Source organism: Coregonus lavaretus (assembly GCF_964263955.1).
Source record: "Coregonus lavaretus genome assembly, chromosome: 11".
Classification (NCBI taxonomy): Eukaryota; Metazoa; Chordata; class Actinopteri; order Salmoniformes; family Salmonidae; genus Coregonus; species Coregonus lavaretus.
This window is the reverse complement of record NC_139998.1, coordinates 7,558,448-7,585,153: the sequence shown is the minus strand read 5'-3', so window position 1 is coordinate 7,585,153 and position 26,706 is coordinate 7,558,448. Positions and strand designations below refer to the sequence as shown.

The 26,706-nt window shown below is 42.9% G+C and overlaps 1 protein-coding gene across 2 annotated transcripts in view; it reads right to left on the bottom strand.

Moving 5' to 3' along the window:
* Positions 1-22,448, bottom strand: part of LOC311137088 (periphilin-1-like) — a 32,204-nt gene extending 9,756 nt beyond the window's left edge. The window contains exons 1-10 of one of the 2 annotated variants that reach the window (XM_084171420.1): positions 22,372-22,442; positions 21,707-21,760; positions 21,091-21,155; positions 20,610-20,846; positions 20,343-20,413; positions 9,721-9,855; positions 9,201-9,412; positions 6,985-7,023; positions 2,950-3,023; positions 1,820-1,963 (exon numbers count right to left, since the gene is read on the bottom strand). In XM_084171420.1, coding sequence (XP_084027546.1) covers positions 1,820-1,963; positions 2,950-3,023; positions 6,985-7,023; positions 9,201-9,412; positions 9,721-9,855; positions 20,343-20,413; positions 20,610-20,846; positions 21,091-21,155; positions 21,707-21,760; positions 22,372-22,390 — 1,050 coding nt within the window. In that variant the 5' untranslated portion in view covers positions 22,391-22,442. Of the gene's footprint in view, positions 1-1,819; positions 1,964-2,949; positions 3,024-6,984; positions 7,024-9,200; positions 9,413-9,720; positions 9,856-20,342; positions 20,414-20,609; positions 20,847-21,090; positions 21,156-21,706; positions 21,761-22,371 lie in introns of both variants that reach the window. The other variant, XM_084171421.1, reaches the window with a different exon arrangement.
* Positions 22,449-26,706: the final 4,258 nt, after the last annotated feature.

Genomic DNA, 26,706 nt, shown 5'->3' with positions numbered 1-26,706 from the left:
AAAAAGTAAAATAACGTGACCAACAGAAAATACTACTAGAGCTCTGTATATAATGACGAGATGCTAATGTTTCCGCTCTAACAATGGGAGTCGGCCCAAGGCGGAAAGGCAGGCGGGAAGCTTAGGCCCAAAATAAGCCCACAGAAACTTATTTGCCTTATTTTGGCGAGTGTAAAACCTCTCGCTTTGCCTCTTCCTCTCTGGTAATAAGCATACATACATGCACGGACCGGACATTTTTCATTAAGAGCTTAATGGAAGCATTCAACAATAGCAAGCCTATCGCCTTACAGTTCAAAAGGCTATAGTCTATTATTGAACATGCAACTGCTGTAATGAAGCAGCTAATAAAACGTCATTTTCAAACATTTGCCAAAATGCAATTGGAAGAAAACACCGTTCTAAACCTAATGCGAACAGTTGTGACAGAGATTAAAATCTCACATTAGACACGTAGAAAGAGGGGGAATCTAATAGTTGTTGCTATGATGGGTTGCTAATATGACTAGGATTGTGCCTTTGGTTGATATGAAAACCAATAGAACAGGAGAGAAATGCTGATTAATGGCATGAGGAAGTCTTTATAAAATAATTGCCTCCACGTTTCCAAGAATGGATTTTCGCAAGGCTACTTTGAAGCAAGGTAAGACATGCCTCATTATTTGAAGTAAAGTAAAACATTCAGGTTTCAAACAATTCTACTGCCTCAAGCTCACATTGCAAAGTGGTGGCTGACGCGCTGATAGTCAGCGGTAGGCAGGCTATATCCTATACACCCGAATGGGAGGTGCGCTTTAATTACGAGTTGAGATTGTGAAATAAAAAAATAGCCGCTTTAAAATCGTGGCCACCAACGTTTTTAACACGCGATCACATTTAGAATTGTTATTTGTTTGCGCAATGACTGGGCATACCAAAGCAGGTAGCCTACAGACTTTTAGAGGAGCTAATTTCGCACGGTCTGACAGGTGGTAGGCTATTCCTCTCCTCAAACTAGGCTCTATACTGTGTGCGTGTGATAAATACGATGCATGATGAGTAACGAAAATACACAATTCCACAAAATCGGCTAACCGATTAAACGGTTAACATCCCTAATCAGGACAGATGTTTATCCGCAACCTGACCCACCCGCATAGAATTGTTCCGAGAGCCGATCAGTGCCCCGCCAAATAACGTCAATTGATTTAATAGTTTTTACGACTCCAGAGTAGCCTATGATTCCCCTCTATGCATGTCTAGTCAACATTTGGATAAAAGGAAACATCCCGTGTGTTAAGAACGATATCTTTTTATTTTTACAACAAGATGCGGCACATTGACGACTCAAATAGCCTTCTTACCGAATGAAAGCCTATAGCCGACATAAAAACATTTACATTCAAAATTGTTAAGATAATCAAATAGTTTAATTAAAACAATTCCCAGAATCGAATATAGGCTGTAAAAATTATTGTATTTTGTAGGCTATAGCCTAGGCTAGTCAAACCTTTACCAGCATGCCGTTTTTAGACATGATATGGCCTGCATATGGTCTAAATGAACAAAAGCCTGAATTAACGTAATAATTAACTGATATTAAACTGAATTAGCCTATCGTAAACAAATACCTGATTGCACTTTTTGCTGGCTGTGTATCCATCTACCGGGTTGTTGTCCTTGTCCACAATGACACAAAAATCTTTCCAAACCAGCAGATTTTTTTTGCGGGGAACCGTGGGTATCCAACCCGATGCAGGACTCTACCACACAGCCAGCAGAGTAGCAGAGAATTACTAGCTAGCAGTTGGGGGTTGTTGGATAGTGGGACCTGTATTACCTTCTCAATTTCGAGGGCTTTAGCTGCGATGGCTTGAGAGCGCCGTGTCTTGAAGTTGTCCTCCTGCGTCTGGTCTGTCTCATCCTTGGCCGGCACCGTGTCCTCCGGCTCCGCTAGCAGGGCTGGGGTGGGGTCACGTTCCTCCTGGGAGGGTAAAGGTTAAAGCTTATGGGTTAGAGTGCCAGGCAGGACACAGCAGTTCAAATGGCTTAACTGATTCTGGTTTCAAATTCAAAGCATGCGAGGGCAACAGCGATTAGAGTCAACAAGGTTGTTGTTGCTGTTATTTTGTTTTTCAGCACAACAAACGCTTGAATATGTATGCCGCATCTCAACAGTGATCTAGAATGTTTTTCCTTCAACATCTTTGATCAAAGACCGTCGACAGCCGAAGATGAAGGCCCACCAACGTAAGTGCATCATACTGCATCATTTAGTGTTAAAAGGGAAATGAGACACAAAAACATAAGATCTCCGAGTGTCAATTTGAGCGAGAGGAGGCCTTTTGTGACCGTGTTAGCATTGAAAACAAGCAACTTTTGAAACACCAACTACTTTTAGTTTACAGAATCCAGAACGCTTTCATCCATGGCAAGGCAATGGGTCATACACGGTGAATGCAGTCTTCCAGTCTTCGTCTATCGTGACATCGTCAGACCACAAGATAGAGACAGGCCACTTAATGTACATCAACTGTTCCTCCGCGATGTGGGTTCTAGAATGAATGACATGAACAGGGATCTGCAACAGATTCCATACACCATGACAAGGCAATGAATTGTGTTGATAAATTGTGTTTCCATACGAAAGTATGGAAAATGTGATGGTCAGACAATGTTGAAACGACGACACAAAAAATTGCCTGTATGGGTAACAACTGTCTGCAACTATGTATCGAGTCTCATGGAATTCCATAATCCAACCCAGTGATGGAAAACAGTTGTTCAGGTCTTAAGAGATTCTTCTACATTTCAGGACTTGCATTACGCTACTAAAGGGCATGCTGCTACTCTAACGGGTAACATATCGTTTTGATATAGGCTTAATAAAACGATCCTATCAACTGAATGCGAGAGGCTGAGCTGAATCAGGAGCAGTGAGCTATGGCCAACATAGTTCTGCAGTCGTACCCTGATTGAGACAGCGCTGTGTGGAGATCCGTCTAAGGAGGCACTCTTGCTGTGGCCTAGCAACCTGGGCTTACCTGTGGAGTGAAGAAGAAGAGGGATGAAGACAGACGAGGGATAGAAGGAGAAGGGAGAGGAGAAATATAGAAACCGTCAAACACTCACATAACTCACGCAGTGAACTGAGAAACATTTTAAAACAAAAGAAACATCATTCAAGAAAAGGAAGGTACTCAAAATAAAACTCAGGACCACCAAGCGCAGTACAATTCCATTGAAATCCTCTGTATTAAAAACACACTGGGGAACTACCACCACTTATTCTCTATTGTCATCCACCATGCAATCACTCATTGCTCTCGTACAGTGAACAATGGATAGGACAAGATGCTATGGTACTGTCGACAAGCGCGGCACAGACAAATCTCTGTTAATTTGACGTTCTCGTCGGAACAGCTTGCACAATAGCGGTCGACAAGTTCAGCTGTGACTAAATTGAAATATTATGCTCCGCCGGCTCCAATATGTCTATAAAAAACAAATATGGCTGGGTGGAAATGTTTGTTTTTATTCCCATGGCGATGAGACTGAGCCAAGGTGAAATTAAAAACACACTTCTTCCAGGATGTTTTATAAAAATTTTCCAGCTAAACTGCAGAGATCTCAGGTTGTGAGAGACACCAAGTAACCCATGAAAAAGCAGCTCCTTAGTTCAAAATGCAGCAACATTTGAAGTTGATTGAGTGCTGGATTTCCTCTGATACTATTAACTGATTATTATTTGAATGAGAGATGTTTATTCAGGCAAAATGTTTGCAGGCTGAATTGATATTCAAATGCTATTGAAGAACAGAGTAGCGCAGACCACAGATATAGAACTCTCTATGACAGATCAGGCATTTGCATTTTGAGGAAAACCTGGTAACTTGGAATGACACTCACCAGACACACATAATATGTGGAGAAGAAACTAGGCTGCTGTTTAACTTAAATGATTAGTGACAGATGCCAGATGCTCATGAATTGCAAATCCAGAAGAGGGACATCCAGAAGATTGTGTGTGTGTGTTCCATCAAAGAGAAACGTAATGACTTCAGTGAAGCAGCAGCAAAGGAATCAATGCAGATTAAACATCAAACCTCACTAATGGCTAATGAATGAATGAAAGTCAGAAACAGAACCCTGCAAGACTGCTGATAAGAAGACTAATCCCTACCAACAGTCAATGTATTAGAGCAGGCCTAAGAGGGTATTTCTGTCAGCTTAAAATGGGCTAATTGTTGTGTCTTACCAATCCAAACAAAGAAAAGTTAGGATATATTGTATAGTCTAATCATTAAGGCTTGGAATTGCTAGGGACCTCACGATACGATATCACGATACTATCAGTATTGCGATTCGATGCTGCAATTTTACTTTGATTTGATGTTCCAAACATATTGCTCACTATATAGTATGTCTGCTGCATGAGAGAAAATGAGTTTTAAATCAGTAATGGAAGTAAAAGTGTTAAACACATTGGCTCACTATTTCAAAAGAAATGGAGAACAAGCTACAGGATGAAAAATACTAGAGTTTTGGCACAGGTATAGCCAACTGGTGCTAGTTAATGCTACCTAGCAAAAATACAAAAAAAATATTCATTTTTTATTTTACAAATCAATACTTGAGTCAAAGTATCGATATAATATCGTCCAAAATAATATTGTAACTGTATTCAGTTTATCCCCCATCACTACTAATCATGTAAGCTAGGCTATACTTCACCAAAACTATGTGGACACCTGCTCGTCGAATATCTCATTCCAAAATCATGGGCATTAATATGGAGTTGGTCCCCCTTTGCTGCAATAACAGCCTCCACTCTTCTGGGAAGGCTTTCCACTAGATGTTGGAACATTGCTGCGGGGACTTGCTTCCATTCAGCCACAAGAGCATTAGTGAGGTCGGGCACTGATGTTGGGCGATTAGGCCTGGCTCGCAGTCGGCGTTCCAATCCATCCCAAAGGTGTTCGATGGGGTTGAGGGCAGGGCTCTGTGCAGGCCAGTCAAGTTCTTCCACACCGATCTCGACAAACCATTTCTGTATGGACCTCGCTTTGTGCGCGGGGGCATTGTCATGCTGAAACAGGAAAGGGCCTTCCCCAAACTGTTGCAACAAAGTTGGAAGCACAGAATTGTCTAGAATGTCATTGTATGCTGTAGCGTTAAGATTTCCCTTCACTGGAACTAAGGGGCTAGCCTGAACCATGAAAAACAGACCAAGACCATTATTCCTCCTCCACCAAACTTTACAGTTTGCACTATGCAGTCGGGCAGGTACCATTCTCCTGGCATCTGCCAAATCCAGATTAATCCATCGGACTGCCAGATGGTGAAGCGCGATTCATCACTCCAGAAAATGTGTTTCCACTGCTCCAGAGGCCAATGCCGGCGAGCTTTACACAACTCCAGCCGACGCTTGGCATTGCGCATGGTGATCTTAGGCTTGTGTGTGGCTGCTCGGCCATGGAAACCCATTTCATGAAGCTCCCGATGAACAGTTATTGTGCTGAAGTTACTTCCAGAGGCAGTTTGGAACTTGCTAGTGAATGTTGATTTCTACGCGCTACGCGGTTCAGCACTCGATGGTCCTGTTCTGTGAGCTTGTGTGGCCTACCACTTCATGGCTGAGCCGTTGCTGCTCCTAGACATTTCTACTTCACAATAACAGCACTTACAGTTGACCGGGGCAGCTCAAGCAGGGCAGAAATTTGATGAACTGACTTGTTGGAAAGGTGGCATCCTGTAATGGTGCCACATTGGGATCACTGAGGTCTTCAGTAAGGTCATTCTACTGCCAATGTTTGTCTATGGAGATTGCATGGCGGTGCGCTCGATTTTATACACCTGTCAGCAACGGGTGTGGCTGAAATAGCCTAATCCACTAATTTGAAGGGGTGTCCACATACTTTTGTATATATAGTGTAGAATAGTCTTCAAGAGGTACTATTTGGCCACTAAAAACCTGAACCATAACCTATAGGCAGCATGCTTTCAGTAAGTGCATCACTAAGCCATTGTACTCCAAATGCTCACTCAGAGACATTGTACAGGATTATCTTCAGTAAAACGAGGCCTACAGGGCCCTGTGTGGTGTGCATTCCTTATCGTCACCCCAAACGGTGTCTTTCTGTACACTTTGATGTGTTCCAGACAGGGGTGGAGGGACAAGTGTTTTCGACCAGTTTTATTGCATCTTCAAAGGGGGATAGAATATGCAGCCCAAATATAGGGGTGGGGTGGGGGATCTTCAGACTAAACTGAAGGCTTCCTCTGTGCTCTCTTTACACGGTAGCATAACAGAGTAGAATGTGGGCTTTAAAACCCCTCTGCAGTGATTATGAGAAAGGACTTCTTCAGTGAAAAAACTAAGTGTGAAATGGCTGCATTAGACATGGGGATATTTAAGGACACTCGGTTACTTTCCTTGATTCTCCTACTTTGCCAATATTCTTAATCTCAAAATCTCCCCACTTCAATTGAAGGTAGGCCTAACTTAACATATGCAGATTCCTGGTTAATCTACACAAAAAAAGGTAATAGTTCTCTTTGTATTTAACCAGGTTGTCCCATTGAGGTCAGAAGACCGCTATGACAAGGGAGACCTGTCATAAAGAGAGTTAGGCTACAACATAATGGTATGCATGCTCCACTCCACTCAAAGGGGAAGGTAATGGGACTGGGAGTGAGTGCTGGTTTGATCTTGAAGACATCTGCTAGCTCAGTGTGCACGCCAGGCAAAGGTCAGACCTTGTATCAAAAGCCAAATCACCTCAATAAAACAAGGCTATCCTTTTCCCAGCCTTCTATAACCTGTGTGTGTACATATACACAGTATATGTGTGTGTAATTAAAATGTTCCAACACCTCTATTTAATACACACCTCCACTGAAAACAGATGCTCCTCTCAGAGTGTGGCCGGGCCTCTACATATTAGTTTTAGCATCACTTCAAAACGTGCCAACGTTCTTTAGGGATAAGAAGTGTAGACTTACCAGGTTCTCTGCTCTGGCTGGGAGGCTCTTCGATATACCCTGAAGAGGGGTGAGAAAGAGAAGGTCAGCAAAATGACTGGCAGCAGATACAAACAAAGAGGTTACAGTATCCACACTAGCGTACCACACAGAGAATGCATGTCCTTTACATTGCTTCATTCCAAGTGATATGCTAGAATGGACACTGGAACAGAGCCAGACTCTAAAGTGATTGATTAAATCTGATATTATTAAATCAGTGGCGCAGTGGTCTAAGGCACTGCATCGCAGTGCTAGCTGTGCCACTAGAGATCCTGGTTCGAATCCAGGCTCTGTCGTAGCCGGCCGCGACCGGGAGACTCATGGGGCGGCGCACAATTGGCCCAGTGTCGTCCAGGGTAGGGGAGGGAATGGCCGGCAGGGGATGTAGCTCAGTTGGTAGAGCATGGCGTTTGCAACGCCAGGGTAGTGGGTTCGATAAAAATAATGTATGCGCTAACTGTAAGTCGCTCTGGATAAGAGCGTCTGCTAAATGACTAAAATGTAAATGTAATTGACAGCTGAACTATATGCCTGACGCCTCAGTAGAGAAACCAAAGGAAACTTAGGATGCTTCCCTATGGGACCTGGTCAAAAGAAGTGTACAGTCGTGGTCAAAAGTTTTGAGAATGTATTGGTCTTCACAAAGTATGCTGCTTCAGTGTTTTTAGATATTTTTGTTAGACGTTACTATGGTAATACTGAAGTATAATTACAAGCATTCCATAAGTGTCAAAGGCTTTTATTGACAATTACATTAAGCTTTATGCAAAGAGTCAATATTTGCAGTGTTGACCCTTCTTTTTCAAGACCTCTGCAATCCGCCCTGGCATGCTGTCAATTAACTTCTGGGCCACATCCTGACTGATGGCAGCCCATTCTTGTATAATCAATGCTTAGAGTTTGTCAGAATTTGCTGGTTTTTGTTTGTCCACCCCACCTCTTGAGGATTGACCACAAGTTCTCAATGGGATTAAGGTCTGGGGAGTTTCCTGGCCATGGTCCCAAAATGTCGATGTTTTGTTCCCCGAGCCACTAAGTTATCACTTTTGCCTTATGGCAAGGTGCTCCATCATGCTGGAAAAGGCATTGTTCGTCACCAAACTGTTCTTGGATGGTTGGGAGAAGTTGCTCTCGGAGGATGTGTTGGTACCACTCTTTATTCATGGCTGTGTTCTTAGGCAAAATTGTGAGTGAGCCCACTCCCTTGGCTGAGAAGCAACCCCACACATGAATGGTCTCAGGATGCTTTACTGTTGGCACGACACAGGCCTGATGGTAGCGCTCACCTTGTCTTCTCCGGACAAGCTTTTTTCCGGATGCCCCAAACAATCGGAAAGGGGATTCTTCAGAGAAAATGACTTTACCCCAGTCCTCAGAAGTCCAATCCCTGTACCTTTTGCAGAATATCAGTCTGTCCCTGATGTTTTTCCTGGAGAGAAGTGACTTCCTCGCTGCCCTTCTTGACACCAGGCCATCCTCCAAAAGTATTCGCCTCACTGTGCATGCAGATGCACTCACACCTGCCTGCTGCCATTCCTGAGCAAGCTCTGCACTGGTGGTGCCCCGATCCCGCAGCTGAATCAACTTTAGGAGACGGTCCTGGCGCTTGCTGGACCTTCTTGGGCGCCCTGAAGCCTTCTTCACAACAATTGAACCTCTCTCCTTGAAGTTCTTGATGATCCGATAAATGGTTGATTTAGGTGCAATCTTACTAGCAGCAATATCCTTGCCTGTGAAGCTCTTTTTGTGCAAAGCAATGATGACGGCACATGTTAACATGGTTAACAGAGGAATAACAATGATTTCAAGCACCACCCTCCTTTTAAAGATTCTAGACTGTTATTCTAACTCAATCAGCATGACAGAGTGATCTCCAGCCTTGTCCTCGTCAACACTCTCACCTGTGTTAACGAGAGAATCACTGACATTATGGCAGCTGGTCCTTTTGTGGCAGGGCTGAAATGCAGTGGAAATGTTTTTTTGGGATTAAGTTAATTTTCATGGCAAAGAGGGACTTTGCAATTAATTGTAATTCATCTGATCATTCTTCATGACATTCTGGAGTATATGCAAATTGCCATCATAAAAACTGAGGCAGCAGACTTTGTGAAAATGAATATTTGTGTCATTCTCAAAACCTTTGACCACGACTGTACTATATAGGGAATATGGTTCCATTGGGGATGCAAAGTTACCCTTCTGATGGTAGGAGAAGCCCTTCTGGTCCCTGTCTGGGGAGTAGCTCCTTCTGCTGGTGTTGGACCCGGAGCGCATAAGAATGGGGCCTGGTATTGGTGGGGTATCCCTTCTGATGGGAGAGCGGTCCCGTACTGTAGTGTAGGAGTCCCCGGCAGGGCCTGCAGGGTAGGGGCCCGGGACCCTCCGCCTGAAACCCTCAGGGTTCTCCCTGAGAAAACAGACAAAGAGCGAGAGAAGGGGATTCAAGGGCCCATCCATTCAGGTCCACTCAATTACAGAAGTAAAGCTATGCCTCTACACATGATCAGCGCCTGGATTCTAATTACCGCTGAGTGTAGCGAGTGAAAGAAGAAATCCTAACCACTTGATATGAAAATGAAGTTGCTGGACTTAGAACAAAATAAGTAGTGCTTTGTATCTTGAAAAACAGTATACAACAACTGAAGTTACCGGGTCGGTCCATTGGTGCTTGCCACTTGGTCTATTAATTAAGTGCACTAGAAAGAACGGGCCTACCCTTGGCCCAAGTACATGAGGGCATGCCTCAGGTTGGGGTCTACTCTGTCGGGGTAGGCTGGAGACACGGTCCTCGAGAGAGGAGCTAACCCTTGAACTCTGCTGCTGGGGTGGGAGCCCGCTCTGCTGCTGTTCCTAAAATGACAAAATAAAATAAAAATACTCGGGTAACAATTTACTTGACACCCAGCGTCATAACACGTTATGACGCGGTCATAACACGGTCATAATATGTCAACAGCTGACATAACTTGTCATTATATGGTCATAACACTGGCATGACACATATTTAGACCTATGGTGACATATTGCATTATTTTATGGCTGGTTATGACACCTACATAAGAGTGTCAAAACGCACAAAACCACACTACGCAAAATATTTCATTACACGATAGCCTACTTGTCAACAGTATGTTTTCTGAAATTGACCATATTAAATTATCATTGTAATTGTGCATTGGTTAGGTCAGACATGAACCTAATCGAATGCTCTGTTGCTGATAACTGGGTTGCATGCAGGAGTAGATTTCAGGAGCAGCTTTCAGGAACAGGACAATACACCTTCTTTTTGACTGATGACAGATATAAGGGCAGGTACGTGATAGGCCTATCTGGCTTATATGATTATGATGGTCATAATGCTTCTTGACAGTGTCAGAAAGCGTATTTTCTTAGTCCAATTAAAGTGACACAGGATGGTCATAATGCTTCATGACAGTGACTGTCATAAAGAGTATGTTCTGCAAGTTAATTAAAATATGATGGAGAAAAAAAACATGACTAAAGAATTCATTACAACAATAAAGGACTAAAGAAACAAACTTTCAAAACAAAACTTCTTGACAGGGAAACAACATATTTGAATAAATGTGGGTTTTGACACTTCTATATAGGCGTCATAACCATCCATAAAATAACACAATATATGTCACAACAGCTGTAAATATATGGATCATGACAGTGTTATGACCATATTATTTGTATTTATTATGCCAAGGCAGCAGCTACTCTTCCTGGGGTCTGGCAAAATTAAGGCAGTTATACCATTTTTAAAACATTACAATACATTCATTACAGAATTCACAACACACTGTGCCCCCTCAGGCCCATACTCCACTACCACATATCTACAACACAAAATCCATGTGTACGTGTGTGTATAGTGCGTATGTTATCGTGTAGGTATGCATGTGTCTGTGCCTATGTTTGTGTTGCTTCAGAGTCCCCGCTGTTCCATAAGGTGTATTTCTATCTTTAAAAAAAAAAATCTGATTCTATTGCTTGCATCAGTTACCTGACGTGGAATAGAGTTCCATGTAGTCAAGGCTCTATGTAGTACTGTGCGCCTCACATAGTCTGTTCTGGACTTGGGGACTGTGAAGAGACCTCCAGTGGCATGTCTTGTGGGGTATACAGTTGAAATCAGAAGTTTACATACACTTAGGTTGGAGTCATTAAAACTTGTTTTTTAACCACTCCACAAATTTCTTGTTAACAAACTATAGTTTTGGTAAGTCGGTTAGGACATCTATTTTGTGCATGACAAGTAATTTTTCCAACAATTGTTTAAAGACAGATTATTTCACTGTATCACAATTCCAGTGGGTCAGAAGTTAACATACACTAAGTTGACCGTGCCTTTAAACCGCTTGTAAAATTCCAGAAAATTATGTCATGGCTTTAGAAGCTTCTGATAGGCTAATTGACATCATTTGAGTCAATTGGAGGTGAACCTGTGGATGTATTTCAAGGCCTACCTTCAAACTTAGTGCCTCTTTGCTTGACAAAGAGGAAAATCAAAAGAAATCAGCCAAGACCTCCACAAGTCTGGTTCATCCCTGAGAGCAATTTCCAAACGCCTGAAGGTACCACGTTCATCTGTACAAACAATAGTACGCAAGTATAAACACCATGGGACCACACAGCAGTCATACCGCTCAGGAAGGAGACGTGTTCTGTCTCCTAGAGATTAACGTACTTTGGTGCGAAAAGTGCAAATCAATCCCAGAACAACAGCAAAAGGACCTTGTGAAGATGCTGGAGGAAACAGGTACAAAAGTATCTATGTCCACAGTAAAACGAGTCCTATATCGACACAACCTGAAAGGCCGCTCAGCAAGGAAGAAGCCACTGCTCCAAAACCGCCATAAAAAAGCCAGACTACGGTTTGCAACTGCACATGGGGACAAGGATAATATTTTTTGGAGAAATGTCCTCTGGTCTGATGAAACAAAAATATAACTATATGGCAGGTAGCTTAGTGGGTAAGAGCGTTGTGCCAGTAACCGAAAGGTCGCTGGTTCTAATCCCCGAGCCGACTAAGTAAAAAATCTGTCGATGTGCCCTTAAGCAAGGCACTTAACCCTAATTGCTCCTGTAAGTCGCTAAGAGTGTCTGCTAAATGACTAAAATGTAAAAAGCGTGTGCAAGCAAGGAGGCCTACAAACCTGACTCAGTTACACCAGCTCTGTCAGGAGGAATGGGCCAAAATTCACCCAACTTATTGTGGGACGCTTGTGGAAGGCTACCTGAAACGTTTGACCCAAGTCAAACAATTTAAAGGCAAAGCTACCAAATTGAGTCTATGTAAACTACTGACCCACTGGGAATGTGATAGAATAAATAAAACCTGAAATCACTCTAGTATTATTCTGACATTTCACATTCTTAAAATAAAGTGGTGATCCTAACTGACCTAAGACAGGGAATTTTTACAAGGAGTTAATGTCAGGAATTGTGAAAAACTGAGTTTAAATGTATTTGGCTAAGGTGTATGTAAACTTCTGACTTCAACTGTACATGGGTGTCGGAGCTGTGTGTTAGTCGTTTAAAAAACAGACAGCTCGGTGCTTTCAACATGTCAATACCTCTCACAAATACTATTGATGAAGTCAATCTCTCCTTTACTTTGAGCCAGGAGAGATTGACATGCATTAATCAAAGCCAGTGGCATGTCATTAGTAAAGATCCAAAAAGTAAGGGGCCTAGACAGCTGCCCTGGGGAATTCCTGATTCTACCTGGATTATGTTGGAGGTTTCCATTAAAGAACACCCTCTGTGTTCTGTTGGACAGATAACTCTTTATCCACAATATAGCAAGGGGTGTAAAGCCCTAACACAAGCTTTTCCAGCAGCAGACTATGTTAAAAGCCGCACTGAAGTCTAACAAAACCACACCCACAATCTTTTTATTATCAATTTCTCTCAGCCAGTCAGGCATTTGTGTAAGTGCTCTGCTTGTTGAATGTCCTTCCCTATGAGCGTGCTGAAAGTCGGTTGTCAATTTGTTTAATGTAAAATAGCATTGTATCTGGTCAAACACCATTTTTTCCAAAACTTTACTAAGGGTTGGTAACAAGCTGATTGGTGGGCTATTTGAGCCAGTAAAGGTGGCTTTATTATTCTTAGGTAGCGGAATGACTTTCTTCCATCCAGGCCTGAGGGCACACACTTTCTAGTATGCTTAACTTGAAAATATGGCAAACTAGAGTGGCAATATCGTCAGCTATTAGCCTCAGTAATTTTCCATCCAAGTTGTCAGACCCCGGTGGCTTGTCATTGTTGATAGACAACAATTTTTTCACCTCTTCCACACACACAAACTTTACGGAATTCAAAATTACAATTCTTGTCTTTCATAATTTGGTCAGATATACTTGGATGTGTAGTGTCAGCGTTTGTTGCTGGCATGTCATGCCTAGATTTGCTAATCTTGCCAATGAAAAAAACCAAGGACATGCATGTCAGCTGTTATGACATGGTTATGACCGTGTCATAACGTGTTATGACGCTGGGTGTCAAGTGTTACCAAGACTTGTATAACTCAATCAAATGTTAAGGTAAATACTTCACCATACACTACAGTGCATTCTGAAAGTATTCAGCCCCCTTGACTTTTTCCACATTTTGTTACATTACAGCCTTATTTTAAAATTGATTAAATTATTTTTTTCCCCCCTCAATCTACACACAATACCCCATAATGACAAAACGAAAACAGGTTTTAAAAAATGTTTGCAAAATTATTAAAAACAAAACGTATTAACATTAGTATTCATACCCTTTGCTATGAGACTCGAAATTAAGCTCAGGTGCATCCTGTTTCCATTAATCATCCTTGAGATGTTTCTACAACTTGATTGGAGTCCACCTGTGGTAAATTTATTGATTGGACATGATTTGAAAAGGCACACACCTGTCTATATAAAAGGTCCCACAGTTGACAGTTCATGTCAAAGCAAAAACCAAGAGTTCCTCTGTGGAGATGGGAGAACCTTCCAGAAGGACAACCATCTCTGCAGCACTCCAGCAATCAAGCCTTTATGGTAGAGTGGCCAGACGGAAGCCACTCCTCAGTAAAAGGCACATGACAGCCCTCTTGGAGTTTGCCAAAAGGCACCTAAAGTACTCTCAGACCATGAGAAACAAGATTCTCTGGTCTGATGAAACCAAGATTTAACACTTTGGCCTGAATGCCAAGCGTCATGTTCGGAAGAAACCTGACACCATCTCTACGGTGAAGCATGGTGGTGGCAGCATCATGCTGTGGGGATGTTTTTTAGCGGCAGGGACTGGGAGACTAGTCAGGATCGAGGGAAAGATGAACGGAGCAAAATGCAGAGAGATCCTTGATTGAAACCTGCTCCAGAGCGCTCAGAACCTCAGACTTGGGTGAAGGTTCACCTTCCAACAGGATAATGACCTTAAGCACAAAGCCAAGACAATGCAGGAGTGGCTTCGGGACAAGTCTCTGAATGTCCTTGAGTGGCCGAGCCAGAGCCCGGACTTGAACCCAATCAATCATTTCTGGAGAGACCTGAATATAGCTGTGCAGTGACGCTTCCCATCCAACCTGACAGAGCTTGAGAGGATCTGCAGAGAATGGGAGAAACTCCCCAAATACAGGTGTGCCAAGCTTGTAGCGTCATACCTAAGAAGACTCAAGGCTGTAATTGCTGCCATAGGTGCTTCAAAAAAGTACTGAGTACTTATGTAAATGTATATTTTGTTTTTTTTATTTGAAATTGGCAGTGATTCTCTCGTTAACACAGGTGAGAGTGTTGACGAGGACAAGGCTGGAGATCACTGTCATGCTGATAGAGTTAGAATAACAGACTGGAAGCTTTAAAAGGAGGGTGGTGCTTGAAATCATTGTTCTTCCTCTGTTAACCATGGATACCTGCAAGGAAACACATGCCGTCATCATTGATTTGCACAAAAAGGGCTTCACAGGCAATACTGCTGCTAGTAAAATTGCACCTAAATCAATCATTTATCGGATCATCAAGAACTTCAAGGAGAGAGGTTCAATTGTTGTGAAGAAGGCTTCAGGGCGCCCAAGAAGGTCCAGCAAGCGCCAGGACCGTCTCCTAAAGTTGATTCAGCTGCGGGATCGGGGCACCACCAGTGCAGAGCTTGCTCAGGAATGGCAGCAGGCAGGTGTGAGTGCATCTGCATGCACAGTGAGGCGAAGACTTTTGGAGGATGGCCTGGTGTCAAGAAGGGCAGCGAGGAAGTCACTTCTCTCCAGGAAAAACATCAGGGACAGACTGATATTCTGCAAAAGGTACAGGGATTGGACTTCTGAGGACTGGGGTAAAGTCATTTTCTCTGAAGAATCCCCTTTCCGATTGTTTGGGGCATCCGGAAAAAAGCTTGTCCGGAGAAGACAAGGTGAGCGCTACCATCAGGCCTGTGTCGTGCCAACAGTAAAGCATCCTGAGACCATTCATGTGTGGGGTTGCTTCTCAGCCAAGGGAGTGGGCTCACTCACAATTTTGCCTAAGAACACAGCCATGAATAAAGAGTGGTACCAACACATCCTCCGAGAGCAACTTCTCCCAACCATCCAATAACTGTTTGGTGACGAACAATGCCTTTTCCAGCATGATGGAGAACCTTGCCATAAGGCAAAAGTGATAACTAAGTGGCTCGGGGAACAAAACATCGACATTTTGGGTCCATGGCCAGGAAACTCCCCAGACCTTAATCCCATTGAGAACTTGTGGTCAATCCTCAAGAGGTGGGTGCACAAACAAAAACCAGCAAATTCTGACAAACTCCAAGCATTGATTATGCAAGAATGAGCTGCCATCAGTCAGGATGTGGCCCAGAAGTTAATTGACAGCATGCCAGGGCGGATTGCAGAGGTCTTGAAAAAGAAGGGTCAACACTGCAAATATTTATAATTACTTTTTGTAGTTAATAAATCCAATGTGAAACGGGATAACTATAGTATCCTTAACTAGCATTGCAAAAGTTAATCCATTCTTCTCTAAAACATCTCTCCCTAATTTCTGAATTACGCATGTAAAGTCATCAGTAGGCTACAGTAACCTATGCTTCAGAGAGGAAGGGGCAGGTAGCCTACACACCCCTACTGGCAAAGATTTCCAGCTGGCAGGCAGACGCTGGATTAAGTGAAGGCTTTGCATATGCGCTTGTTGCGATTTTTGTGGGATTGGAAAAAAATGCCCAGAGCATAAAATAACGTTAGTAACCAGTGGCCAGCGAAGAGTCCAGATCTGAATCACATCCAAACACTATGGCGAGATCTGAAAACAGCAGATGGTGGAGGGCACTCCTCAAACGTTGAAGAATTAGAGCAGTTTGCTCCTGAAAAGTAGGCCGAATTACCAATAGAAAGGTGCAGCAAGCACATTGACGGCTACAAGAACCATTTGTCTGTAGTTATCTTGGCCAAAGCCTGTGCAACCAAGTACTAGCTCCGGGGCGCCAATAATTCTGCCCATGACATTTGTCTATAATTTTTGAAATAAAATTTGTAAACTAAAATTTACAAAAATTAATTTGGTTCTGCAATGTTGGAAATCTAATAAGGTGTGGAGACCAAAAGTGTTTTTCGATTTCAAGCTCAGTCTGATGATGCTGTGCCATACCGCCCCAGACCATGACAGACCCTCCACCTCCAAATCGATCCCGCTCCAGAGTACAGCCCTCGGTGTAATGCTCATTCCTTCGACAATAAACGCGAATCCGACCATCACCCCTGGTGAGACAAAACCGCGACTCGTCAGTGAAGAGCACTTTTTGCCAGTCCTGTCTGGTCCAGCGACAGTGGGTTTGTGCCCATAGGCGACGTTGTTGCCGGTGATGTCTGGTGAGGACCTGCCTTACAACAGGCCTTACAATAGGTGTTGTTACACGTGGACTGCCACTGCGAGGTCGATCAGCTGTCCGTCCTGTCTCCCTGTAGCGCTGCCTTAGGCGTCTCTCAGTACGGACATTGCAATTTATTGCCCTGGCCACATCTGCAGTCCTCATGCCTCCTTGCAGCATGCCTAAAGCACGTTCACGCAGATGAGCAGGGACCCTGGGCATCTTTCTTTTGATGTTTTTCAGAGTCAGTAGAAAGGCCTCTTTAGTGTCCTAAGTTTTCATAACTGTAACCTTAATTGCCTACCGTCTGTAAGCTGTTAGTGTCTTAACGACCGTTTCACAGGTGCATGTTCATTAATTGTTTATGGTTCATTGAACAAGCATGGGAAACAGTGTTTAAACCCTTTACAATGAAGATCTGTGAAGTTATTTGGATTTTTACGAATTATCTTTGAAAGACAGGGTCCTGAAAAAGGGACGTTTCTTTTTTTGCTGAGTTTATTTGGCCGCAACTGTATAAATGAACCAACCAGCGGCACCTGGTTTTCATGACCCCTGCTTGAACTTCGAGGGCCATGTCCCAAACAAAGAGCAGGCCTAACAAGGCCTCCATCATATACGCCCCCAGGCCCGTTTGAAGTAGCCAAGGCTCAGCCTGCCAAATAAAGTTAATTACCACCGTTGCAGTGAGCGATCCCTCAAACTCACCTCACGTCTTTCCATAAAAAAAGCTATGAAAAAGGAATTCTGTGGTCACTATACATCAAATGTAATCTTCTGAAGAAAATTCCTAGATGTAATTGCTGGTCAAGTATGTCTATAGCTGCATTTTCAAAGCCGTTCTTCAAAGCATAGGAACAGGTTCTCTAAACGCAGGTTATATCCTTGCAGACCAGAGAGAATAAAACATGCTGATCTGAGAGCAAGAGTAATCAAAAAGATAACCAGAACAACTGGGTGTCATAGTCCCACCTGCAATAACAGGGAAACTAAACACTAGCTCTTTCAGGTCCAGGAAGAAACACAACTGCATAATACCAGAGCGGGAAAAGGAGACCCTGGCCTGACTAAGCTTGAAAGTATTCAAGAAGATCTGAGAGCGCTTCTATTCCCTATATAGTGCACTACTTTTGACCAGAGCCTCTAAATAGGGAATGCGTTGCCATTTAAAGCCACAATCCATTACACTGAAAGCATTACACAAACAAATTAAACATTAAATTAACTCATTTTGAAAATAAATAATATATAAACACAATATCAATTTAGGTCATTGGCTTTAGTCATAAGGTTATTACAGCCAACGCCTCCCTCTCTCCATCATCTATCTGAATAGTGAAATCAATAATATATCATTGCAATCAGCCCTGTGCACAAATATAACATGAGTGCACTTAACAGGCTCCCCATTTTTAACTCATTATCTGCTATTCATCACGAGGTGAAGAGCTCCACAATGGAGCAGATTGAGCAATCCATCCGCCGCCGCCCACCTGCCTCTATCGCCAAGGCCCACCTGCAGTGTGTACCCCCCCCCCCCCAGACACACACCCCATCAAAATGTGTGTGGGAGTCTTGTGAAGACCATGAACAGCAGCACCCAGGCCCAGGTCTTGTGTTGAGGGGAAAGGGGAGAATGTTGTGGTGGTGGAGTGGCCTTGCTGTTCGTCTGGTGTCTGGCCACCTCAGTCTTCAACACCTCCGGCCAGGGGAGAGAGACCCAACAAAGACTTCCTGACCGCTGCTTCCTGTGGGCTACACTGCAAGGGTGAGGCCTCCAGTCAACCTCCTGACCACACTAATGGCGGAAAACCAGACCCAGATGCCCGCCTGCCACCCTGTCAAAACCACACCATGAGTCTCTCCATTAGGTTCCGTTGCTTAAAAGCCGAGGGAGCTGCAATGACAATGGTGAACCAACTAGAACCAATGTGGGAGAGAGAATAGCACATGTCTGTGATAAATGTGTGAGGTGTCATACTATGGATGCTAAAAATAATTGGACTGGATGCAGTAATGAAGGAAGAGGTGAGAAACTACACCATAGTTAGCTTGCTCTCCCTCTCTCGCACAGAAGACAGCATACAGCGCATGTATGCTGTACAGCGAGTCTGAGGAAAGCCGAGAGTGTGGTGGTGGTTGTTTGGCTGGAGAGGGAGTGGCCGGCGGCCCAGATGGTTTTCCTGTGGGGGTTTAGCCTTGTTGGCTCAGTGAGTTGACACTGGTGCCCTTTGTCCCTGTCTGGAGTCTGGTATGACACTTGGGGAGGAGTGAATGAGGAGGGGTGGGTCTTGGCCTGTGAACTGTTGGCACTCTGTATTGGGCCACTGCTAGACGGATGTCTTGGCAGCACAGGGGCAGAGCAGATCCACTGGCTTTAGCTGTGCTCTGTATGGCGTCGAGCTGACAAGCTCTCCAAGGCAAGGAGTGAGGAGTGTGGTGGCTGATAAGTGGAATATGGTATGAAACGAGAGCCAAGAGCCTCCTCTCAGTATTTCCCTTGCATTAACTCAGAGACAGGTTGGCAAATTCGCTTCAGTGTTTTCAACCCCTCTTCAAAATCAGTGACTGTGCGATATATGTCAAATGTAATATCTTGAGTGGGGATTTACACTGAGTATACAAAACATTAAGAACACCTGCTCTTTCCATGACAGACTGACCAGGTGAAAGCTATGATCCCTTATTGATGTCACTTGTTAAATCCACTTCAAAATCAGTGTAGATAACGAGGAGGAGACGTGTTAAAGAAGGATTTTTAAGCCTTGAGACATGGATTGTGTACGTATGCTATTCAGAGGGTGAATGGGCAAGAAAAATGATTTAAGTGCCTTTGAACGGGGTATGGTAGTAGGTGCCAGGCGCACCGGTTTGTGTCAAGAACTGCAACGCAGCTGGGTTTTTCACTCTCAACAGTTTCCCGTGTGTATCAAGAATGGTCCACCACCCAAAGGACATCCAGCCAACTTGACACAACTGTGGGATGCATTGGAATCAACATGGGGCAGCAACCCTGTGGAACGTTTTAAATGCCTACCGAGCTGCAATAATTAAAAGCAATAATTAGAGATTTTAATCAATGCTACATGTTATGCAAATTGTGCTTTAAACAAAGACACATACATGATTTGAAAAACACTGCTCAAAAACGTAGTTAGAGAGGCGAGCCGTATCAAATCCTAGATGCCATTGCCTACCGTTGTGCCCTTGAGCAAGGCACTTAACCTCCCACAACAACAACTCCCAGTGCGCCCAGTGTGGCAGCCCCCCGCACTGCTCCAAAACCGGAATATACATGTGTCTTTCGGAGGGGACCTTGTGTGCAATTGACCAATGAAGTGATCCTAATCTTAATCATTATGGTGGCTTGAGAAATGTAGAACACTGCTGCCATCTGGTGGTTCATAGTATAGAACCACCACAGTACTTTAAACAGGAATTAACAAAGTATTAATTCAACGGCTCTCTCAATCTTATAGACGTGGTCAAGCCTGATTTACCTTATCTCTCCTTGACGCCCCATCTGGCAATCATCTCTGGATCCCCTGTAGTATGGATCCCTGTAGTCCTCCTGCATACAAAGATAGAGGTTGTGTCGAAATGTGTGAATAATACAAACAGACTGCTGAAAATGACAATCTATTGATATTCAACTAGGCTACCATCTAAACGGTCAGTTTTTATATCAGTTCAACTGCAAAGAAAGTAACCTAAATCTTTGTTTTCTGAGATCAATATGACAATGGTCATTATAAAGCTTCACCAACCTGTCGGGGGGGTGGGGAGTTCCTCCCTCGGATGCTCCCTACCATGTCACCATGGTATCCACGATCACTTCCTGTGTGAATGTTGTCGCTAGGGTACCCTCTCTGGTCATCATCTTGGTAACTTTGAATGCCACTATACCGCTTGGTTTCATATTCAAATTCTCTGTCATATTCTTGCTCTGGTCTTGTCACAGCAGTCCTCCTCTCGACAACATTCACAACTCTCTGGTATGTTCCCTAAACAAGAAGCATTACGACATGGATTAGTTTCTTTAAAAAACACGAGTGCAGTGAGAGACTTAATGTACTCTATGAATGAACGTACCTAGACATCTGTACATCTCTTTATATTGACAACTTCATGAAGGATGGTCTATGGCCTAATAAACACTCACGTGACGACAACACATATGCAAAAGTAATCTACACTGTCTGCCCAAAGAGTGCTTTGTGCAAAGTGCTAGAATGACCAGTCACTTACCGCTCTCTCTGAAATAAGCTCATCATAGGCCTCTCTGATTCGGCTTCGGTCTCGCCTGTATGCCACTGCAAGTAAGGGACAACAAGCATACAATCACAGCCTAGACAATAATTAACCCAAAGGGACGCAAACTAAAATGGGTTAATTGTCCACTGCTTGTTTGATCATGAATACGGTAATACGGTCACTACGACAGCCCTACTTGTGTGACAAGAAGCTGTAATCCTAGGGTCGGCAACGAAATCCTTGACGTTTCGCCTGTGAACTGTTAAGTTGGAGACTGAGGTTGCGCTGAGATCAAGCTAGCTGAAATCCTATTGGTTGAAGAATTGGTCCGACTTCAAAAGCAACTAAACACAATCATGTCGGACTTCCCAGTTTCCCACAAGCACATGAATGCCTCATTAGACAGTAACTTTGTGCAGTGTGTACAGGCAGTGTGTGCACTAAGGAGACTTAGATAACTTTTATACTCTAGCAAACAGAGAGATGGCAAATCAAACTATGAAAGTATCTGAGCTAGGCATCAGGGTTTCAGTATAACTGTCCCTTCATATTGTGCACACTGATTTTTCAGTTACTGTAGTGGAGTGTGGTATAGCTGTAGGTAACTTACTCCTTGTCGCTGAAGGGCTCCTCAATGTGGTGTTGGACTGGGAGAATGTAAAACCTGTAAATATTGATGAATATTTAACAATTATTGAGTTGTCTATGCAGTGTATTGATACAAATGTGATTGATATTCAAAAACTAGGATACAAGACACAGAAAGAGAAATAGCACATGTAAACAAATTCAACTGGGGCGTATTCATTACGACGTTTCTTAAACGGAAGGAAACGGGGAGGGACCTACCTGAATTACCCCTGGGGTGTAATCATTAGTCCACACACTTGCTAAAACGACCGTTTCTATTATTGGAAAAATTCAGGCAGCTAGGGGCCCTCCCAGTTTCGTTACATTTGCTTCCGTGTAAGAAACGATTTGCAACAGAGTCTGCGTAATGAAATACGACCCTGATGATTAATAATGTTGCTATATAAACATCCTAAGTCAATTGCAATGATAACGTCTCTAGCTAGTACGAACAATATTGGATAGTTAGTTAGCTAGCCTAGCTAGCTAGCAAACAGAGATGCTGGCAATTGCTAGCTAGCTTACACTGAAGCTGTTGCTAGGAAAAACGAATTTACCAGCTGAACGTGCTCTGTGTATTAGTACTAAAGGTAGTCTTGCATTTTTTGCGATCAAATAGTAGATTTTTAAAATATATTTCCAAACCTTTCTGCATGTGCAACATTTGACAACAAACACCACGACCAAAATTGTACCTCTTCCTCGTCGGTGTTTGATAGGCGGAGTGCAGTATGTTACGCTGAGTTTACCGCCACCTATCTTCTTATTTTTCTTCTTCCTCTTCGTCTTCTTCTTCGATGAGGTTTAACGGCGGTTGGCATCCAATAAATGTTGCATTACCGCCACTTATTAGACTGGAGTATAACTCCCTTTTTTAAAATATATTTTGCATTTTACATATTTAGCAGACGCTCTTATCCAGAGCGACTTACAGATAGTGAGTGCATACATTTTTTTTCATACTGGTCCCCCGTGGGAAACGAACCCACAACTCTGGCGTTGCAAACGCCATGCTATACAAGGGACTAAACAAATAAACAAATACCCTACCATCTAACACTACACTCCAATTTTTTTATTTAAAAAATAAAAAAACACCACACAAACACCATACAAACACCACAATTTCAATCTATTTAGTCCTACTTCATGCCAACAGCCTGAAAGGATGGGACACCACCACTTAACACACCCTGAAACTCTTCTGACACCAAGTCTCGCACACTCAAATACCTCTCTGCAGCTACCACCACAACCTCAATTTTCTGAGACTTACGTTCCATCCCTGCAGTACAGTTGATAACCATTGCTATAAATGCTAAAAATCCAATCTCACTGAAACATATATCACTTGTTGGCCTATCCCTCTGTACTGGTACAGATCTACTACTCTCACCACTCCTCTCAGGATCCCTCCCCCTTGACCCATCTTCCTCTACTTTCTCCACTGCCTCAGCATATGACAACTTCTGCACTACTCTAACCCTGGAAACCTCAACCTGCCTCTCTCGCACTGGGCATTTCTGATCCCCAGCCCCATGGCCACCCCTACAATTAACACATACCACTACTTTCCCGAATGCTACACATTCCTTTGTCTCATGCCCTTCTGCACACTTCTCACACCTAGGAACCTCCCTCCTACACACTGCTGCCACATGCCCATAAGCTTGACACCTTTAACAACGTAATGTATTTGGCACAAAAGCTTGTACAGGATAACTTATATATCCTAACATCACTTTGTCGGGCAAAGACTCAACATCAAAACTCAAACCGCCACCTATCGTTCTAGAAAGCGTATTTTTTCCCCTAAACGAGTTAGCCGAAACCATGCCCCGTTTCATAATTGGTCAACAGCATGAGTGCGGTGATTGGATAGAGTCAGAGAGCCTCAGCCAGGCGCGTGCGGTCAAAAGCGTACCGTCACAGACAGAAGGGTTAACCCAGATACGTCACAGGGACTATAAAGATGAAGCATCCGTTAAGAACGTTTTCTCACCACCAAATGTGGTAGTGAAAGGAAGTCCAGTGGGAGAGGCTGGAACTAGGTGAAACTGGGCCGACATTCTGCACATTTTCTCATCGATTAAACTGGTCTCAATACATTTTTCTGTTCCCAAAACAAAAATATGTTATGAACACAGTCCACTAAATTTTATAGACTGGACGCTTTGCTAGTTAAAAAAAAAATTGTTGTTTAGAAAGACTGCCAGGTCAAATTGTCCACACGGGTACTTCACAGAGGAGGCGTTGCCTGACGGAAATACTCAAATACATGGTAAAATCCGCAAATAGGATCTCGCTAGCTCGTGCTTGGCTTTGCCCACCTCTTTGCTTGTTCTGCCCCTGTGCTTTATTTGCTCCCACTGCAAACGACACAGATGAACTGTCTTGGGTTAGTTATAAATATCTTTGGTACCGTCAAAAAGCAAACCCTCATCCGCACGCCTATGGGTTCGTATCCCACACACACACTTGCACACACCATTGGATGCAGTGATCACAATATAGTGGCTATATCTAGGAGAGCCAAAGTTCCAAAAGCTGGGTCTAAAATAGTGTATAAGAGATCATACAAAATACTTTTCTGTGACTCTTATGTGGATGATGTTAGAAATATTTGTTGGTCTGATGTGATTAATAAGCATCATCCAGATGCTGCATTTGACAAATTTATGAAATTGCTCCTTCCAGTTATTGGTAAGTACTGTATGCACCTGTTGAGAAACTGACTGTTAGAACTATTAAGGCTCCATGGATTGATGAGGAATTGAAAAACTATATGGTTGAAAGAGATTGGGCAAAAGGAGTGGCAAATAAGTCTGGCTGCACATCTGACTGGCTGACTTACTGTAAATGGAGAAATAATGTGACTAAACTCAACAAAAATAAAATTTAACTGTATTATGAAGCCAAGATCAATGATACTGTATAAATAATGATATGGGGGAAAAACGATGGAGTACTTTAAATGAAATGATGGGCAGAAAGACAAATTCAACTCCATCTTTCATCGAATCAGATTATTCAACATAAAACCATTTGATGTTGCCAATTATTTTAATGATTACTTCAGTGGCAAAGTGGGCATATTTAGGAAGGAAATGCCAACAACGAACAGTGATCCATCGTATTCATGCATAAAAATACAAATAATGAAAGAAAAACATTGTAAGTTAGAATTTTGTAAAATTAGTGTGGGAGAGCTGGAAAAAGGATTGTTATCGATCAATGATGACAAACCTCCTGGCATTGACAACTTAGATGGAAAGCTACTGAGGATGGTAGCTGACTCTATGGCCACTCCTGGAGGGAAGCCAAAGTCAATCCGCTACCCAAGAGTGGCAAAGATGCCTTCTGGTTCTAACAGCAGACCTATCAGCTTGCTGCCAGCTCTTAGCAAACTGTTGGAAAAAATGTTGTTTGACCAAATACAATGCTATTTCACTGTAAACAAATTGACAACATGCTTATAGAGAAGGGCACCCAACATGTACTGCACTGACACAAATGACTGATGATTGGTTGAAATAAATTGATAATAAGAAGATTATGGAAGCTGTACTGTTAGATTTCAGTGCAGGCTTCGATATTATTGACCATAACCTGTTGTTGGGAACTTATGTTTTATTGCTTTTCAACCTCTGCCATATCGTGGATTCAGAGTTAGCTATCAATACTGAACAAAAATATAAACACAACATGTAAAGTGTTGGTTCCATGATTCATGAGCTGAAATAAAATATCCCAGAAATATTCCATATGCACAAAAAGCTTATTTCTCTCAAATGTTGTGCACAAATTTGTTTACATCCCTGTTAGTGAGCATTTCTAATTTGCCAAGATAATCCATCCACCTGACAGGTGTGTCATATCAAGAAGCTGATTTAACAGCATGATCATTACATAGGTGCACCTTCTGCTGGAGACAATAAAAGGCCACTCTAAAATGTGCAGTTTTATCACACAACACAATGCCACAGATGGCTCAAGTTTTGAGGGAGCGTGCAATAGGCATGCTGACTGCAGGAATGTCCAACAGAGCTGTTGCCATAGAATTGCATGTTATGTTCTCTACCATAAGCCACTTCCAACATCATTTTAGAGATTTGGCAGAACATCCAACCGGCCTCACAACCGCAGACCACGTGTAACCACGCCAGCCCAGGACCTCCACATCCAGCTTCTTTGTCTGAGGAGGGGGTGCTGAGGAATATTTCTGTCCGTAATAAAGCCCTTTTTTTGGGAAAACGTATTCTGATTGGCTGGGCCTGGCTCCCCAGTGGGTGGGCCTGACTCCCAAGTGGGTGGGCCAATGCCCTCCTAGGCCCACCCATGGCTGTGCTCCTGCCCAGTCCTTATCTATGTGAAATCCATAGATTAGGGCCTAATTTATTTATTTCAATTGACTGATTTCCTTCAATGAACTGTAACTCAGTAAAATCTTTGAAATTGTTGAATGTTTTGTGTTTCTATTTTTGTTCAGTATAATAGAACTCAGAGGGTTTTCTTTAATGGACGCTTCTCTAATGTCAAACATGTAGGGTGTGGTGTATCGTAGGGCAGCTCTCTAGGCCCTCTATTTTTACCAATGACATGCCACTGGCATTACTTTTACTGCAGTGGGCTCAATCAGGGTCACACAGAGTGTTTCTTGGTAGTCTTAAACAATTGTATATATATATATAATCAAATAATAAAATGTTATTTGTCACATTCGCCGAATACAACAGGTGTAGACCTTACCGTGAAATACTTACTAACAAGCCCTTAACCAATAATGCAGTTTTAAGAAAATAGAGTTAAGAAAATATTTACTAAATAAACTAAAGTACAATTAAAAAGGTAACACAATAAAATAACAATAATGAGGCTATATATAGGGGGTACCGATACTGAGTCAATGTGCGGGGGTACAGGTTAGTCGAGGTAATTTGTACATGTAGGTAGGGGTAAAGTGACTATGCATGGATAATC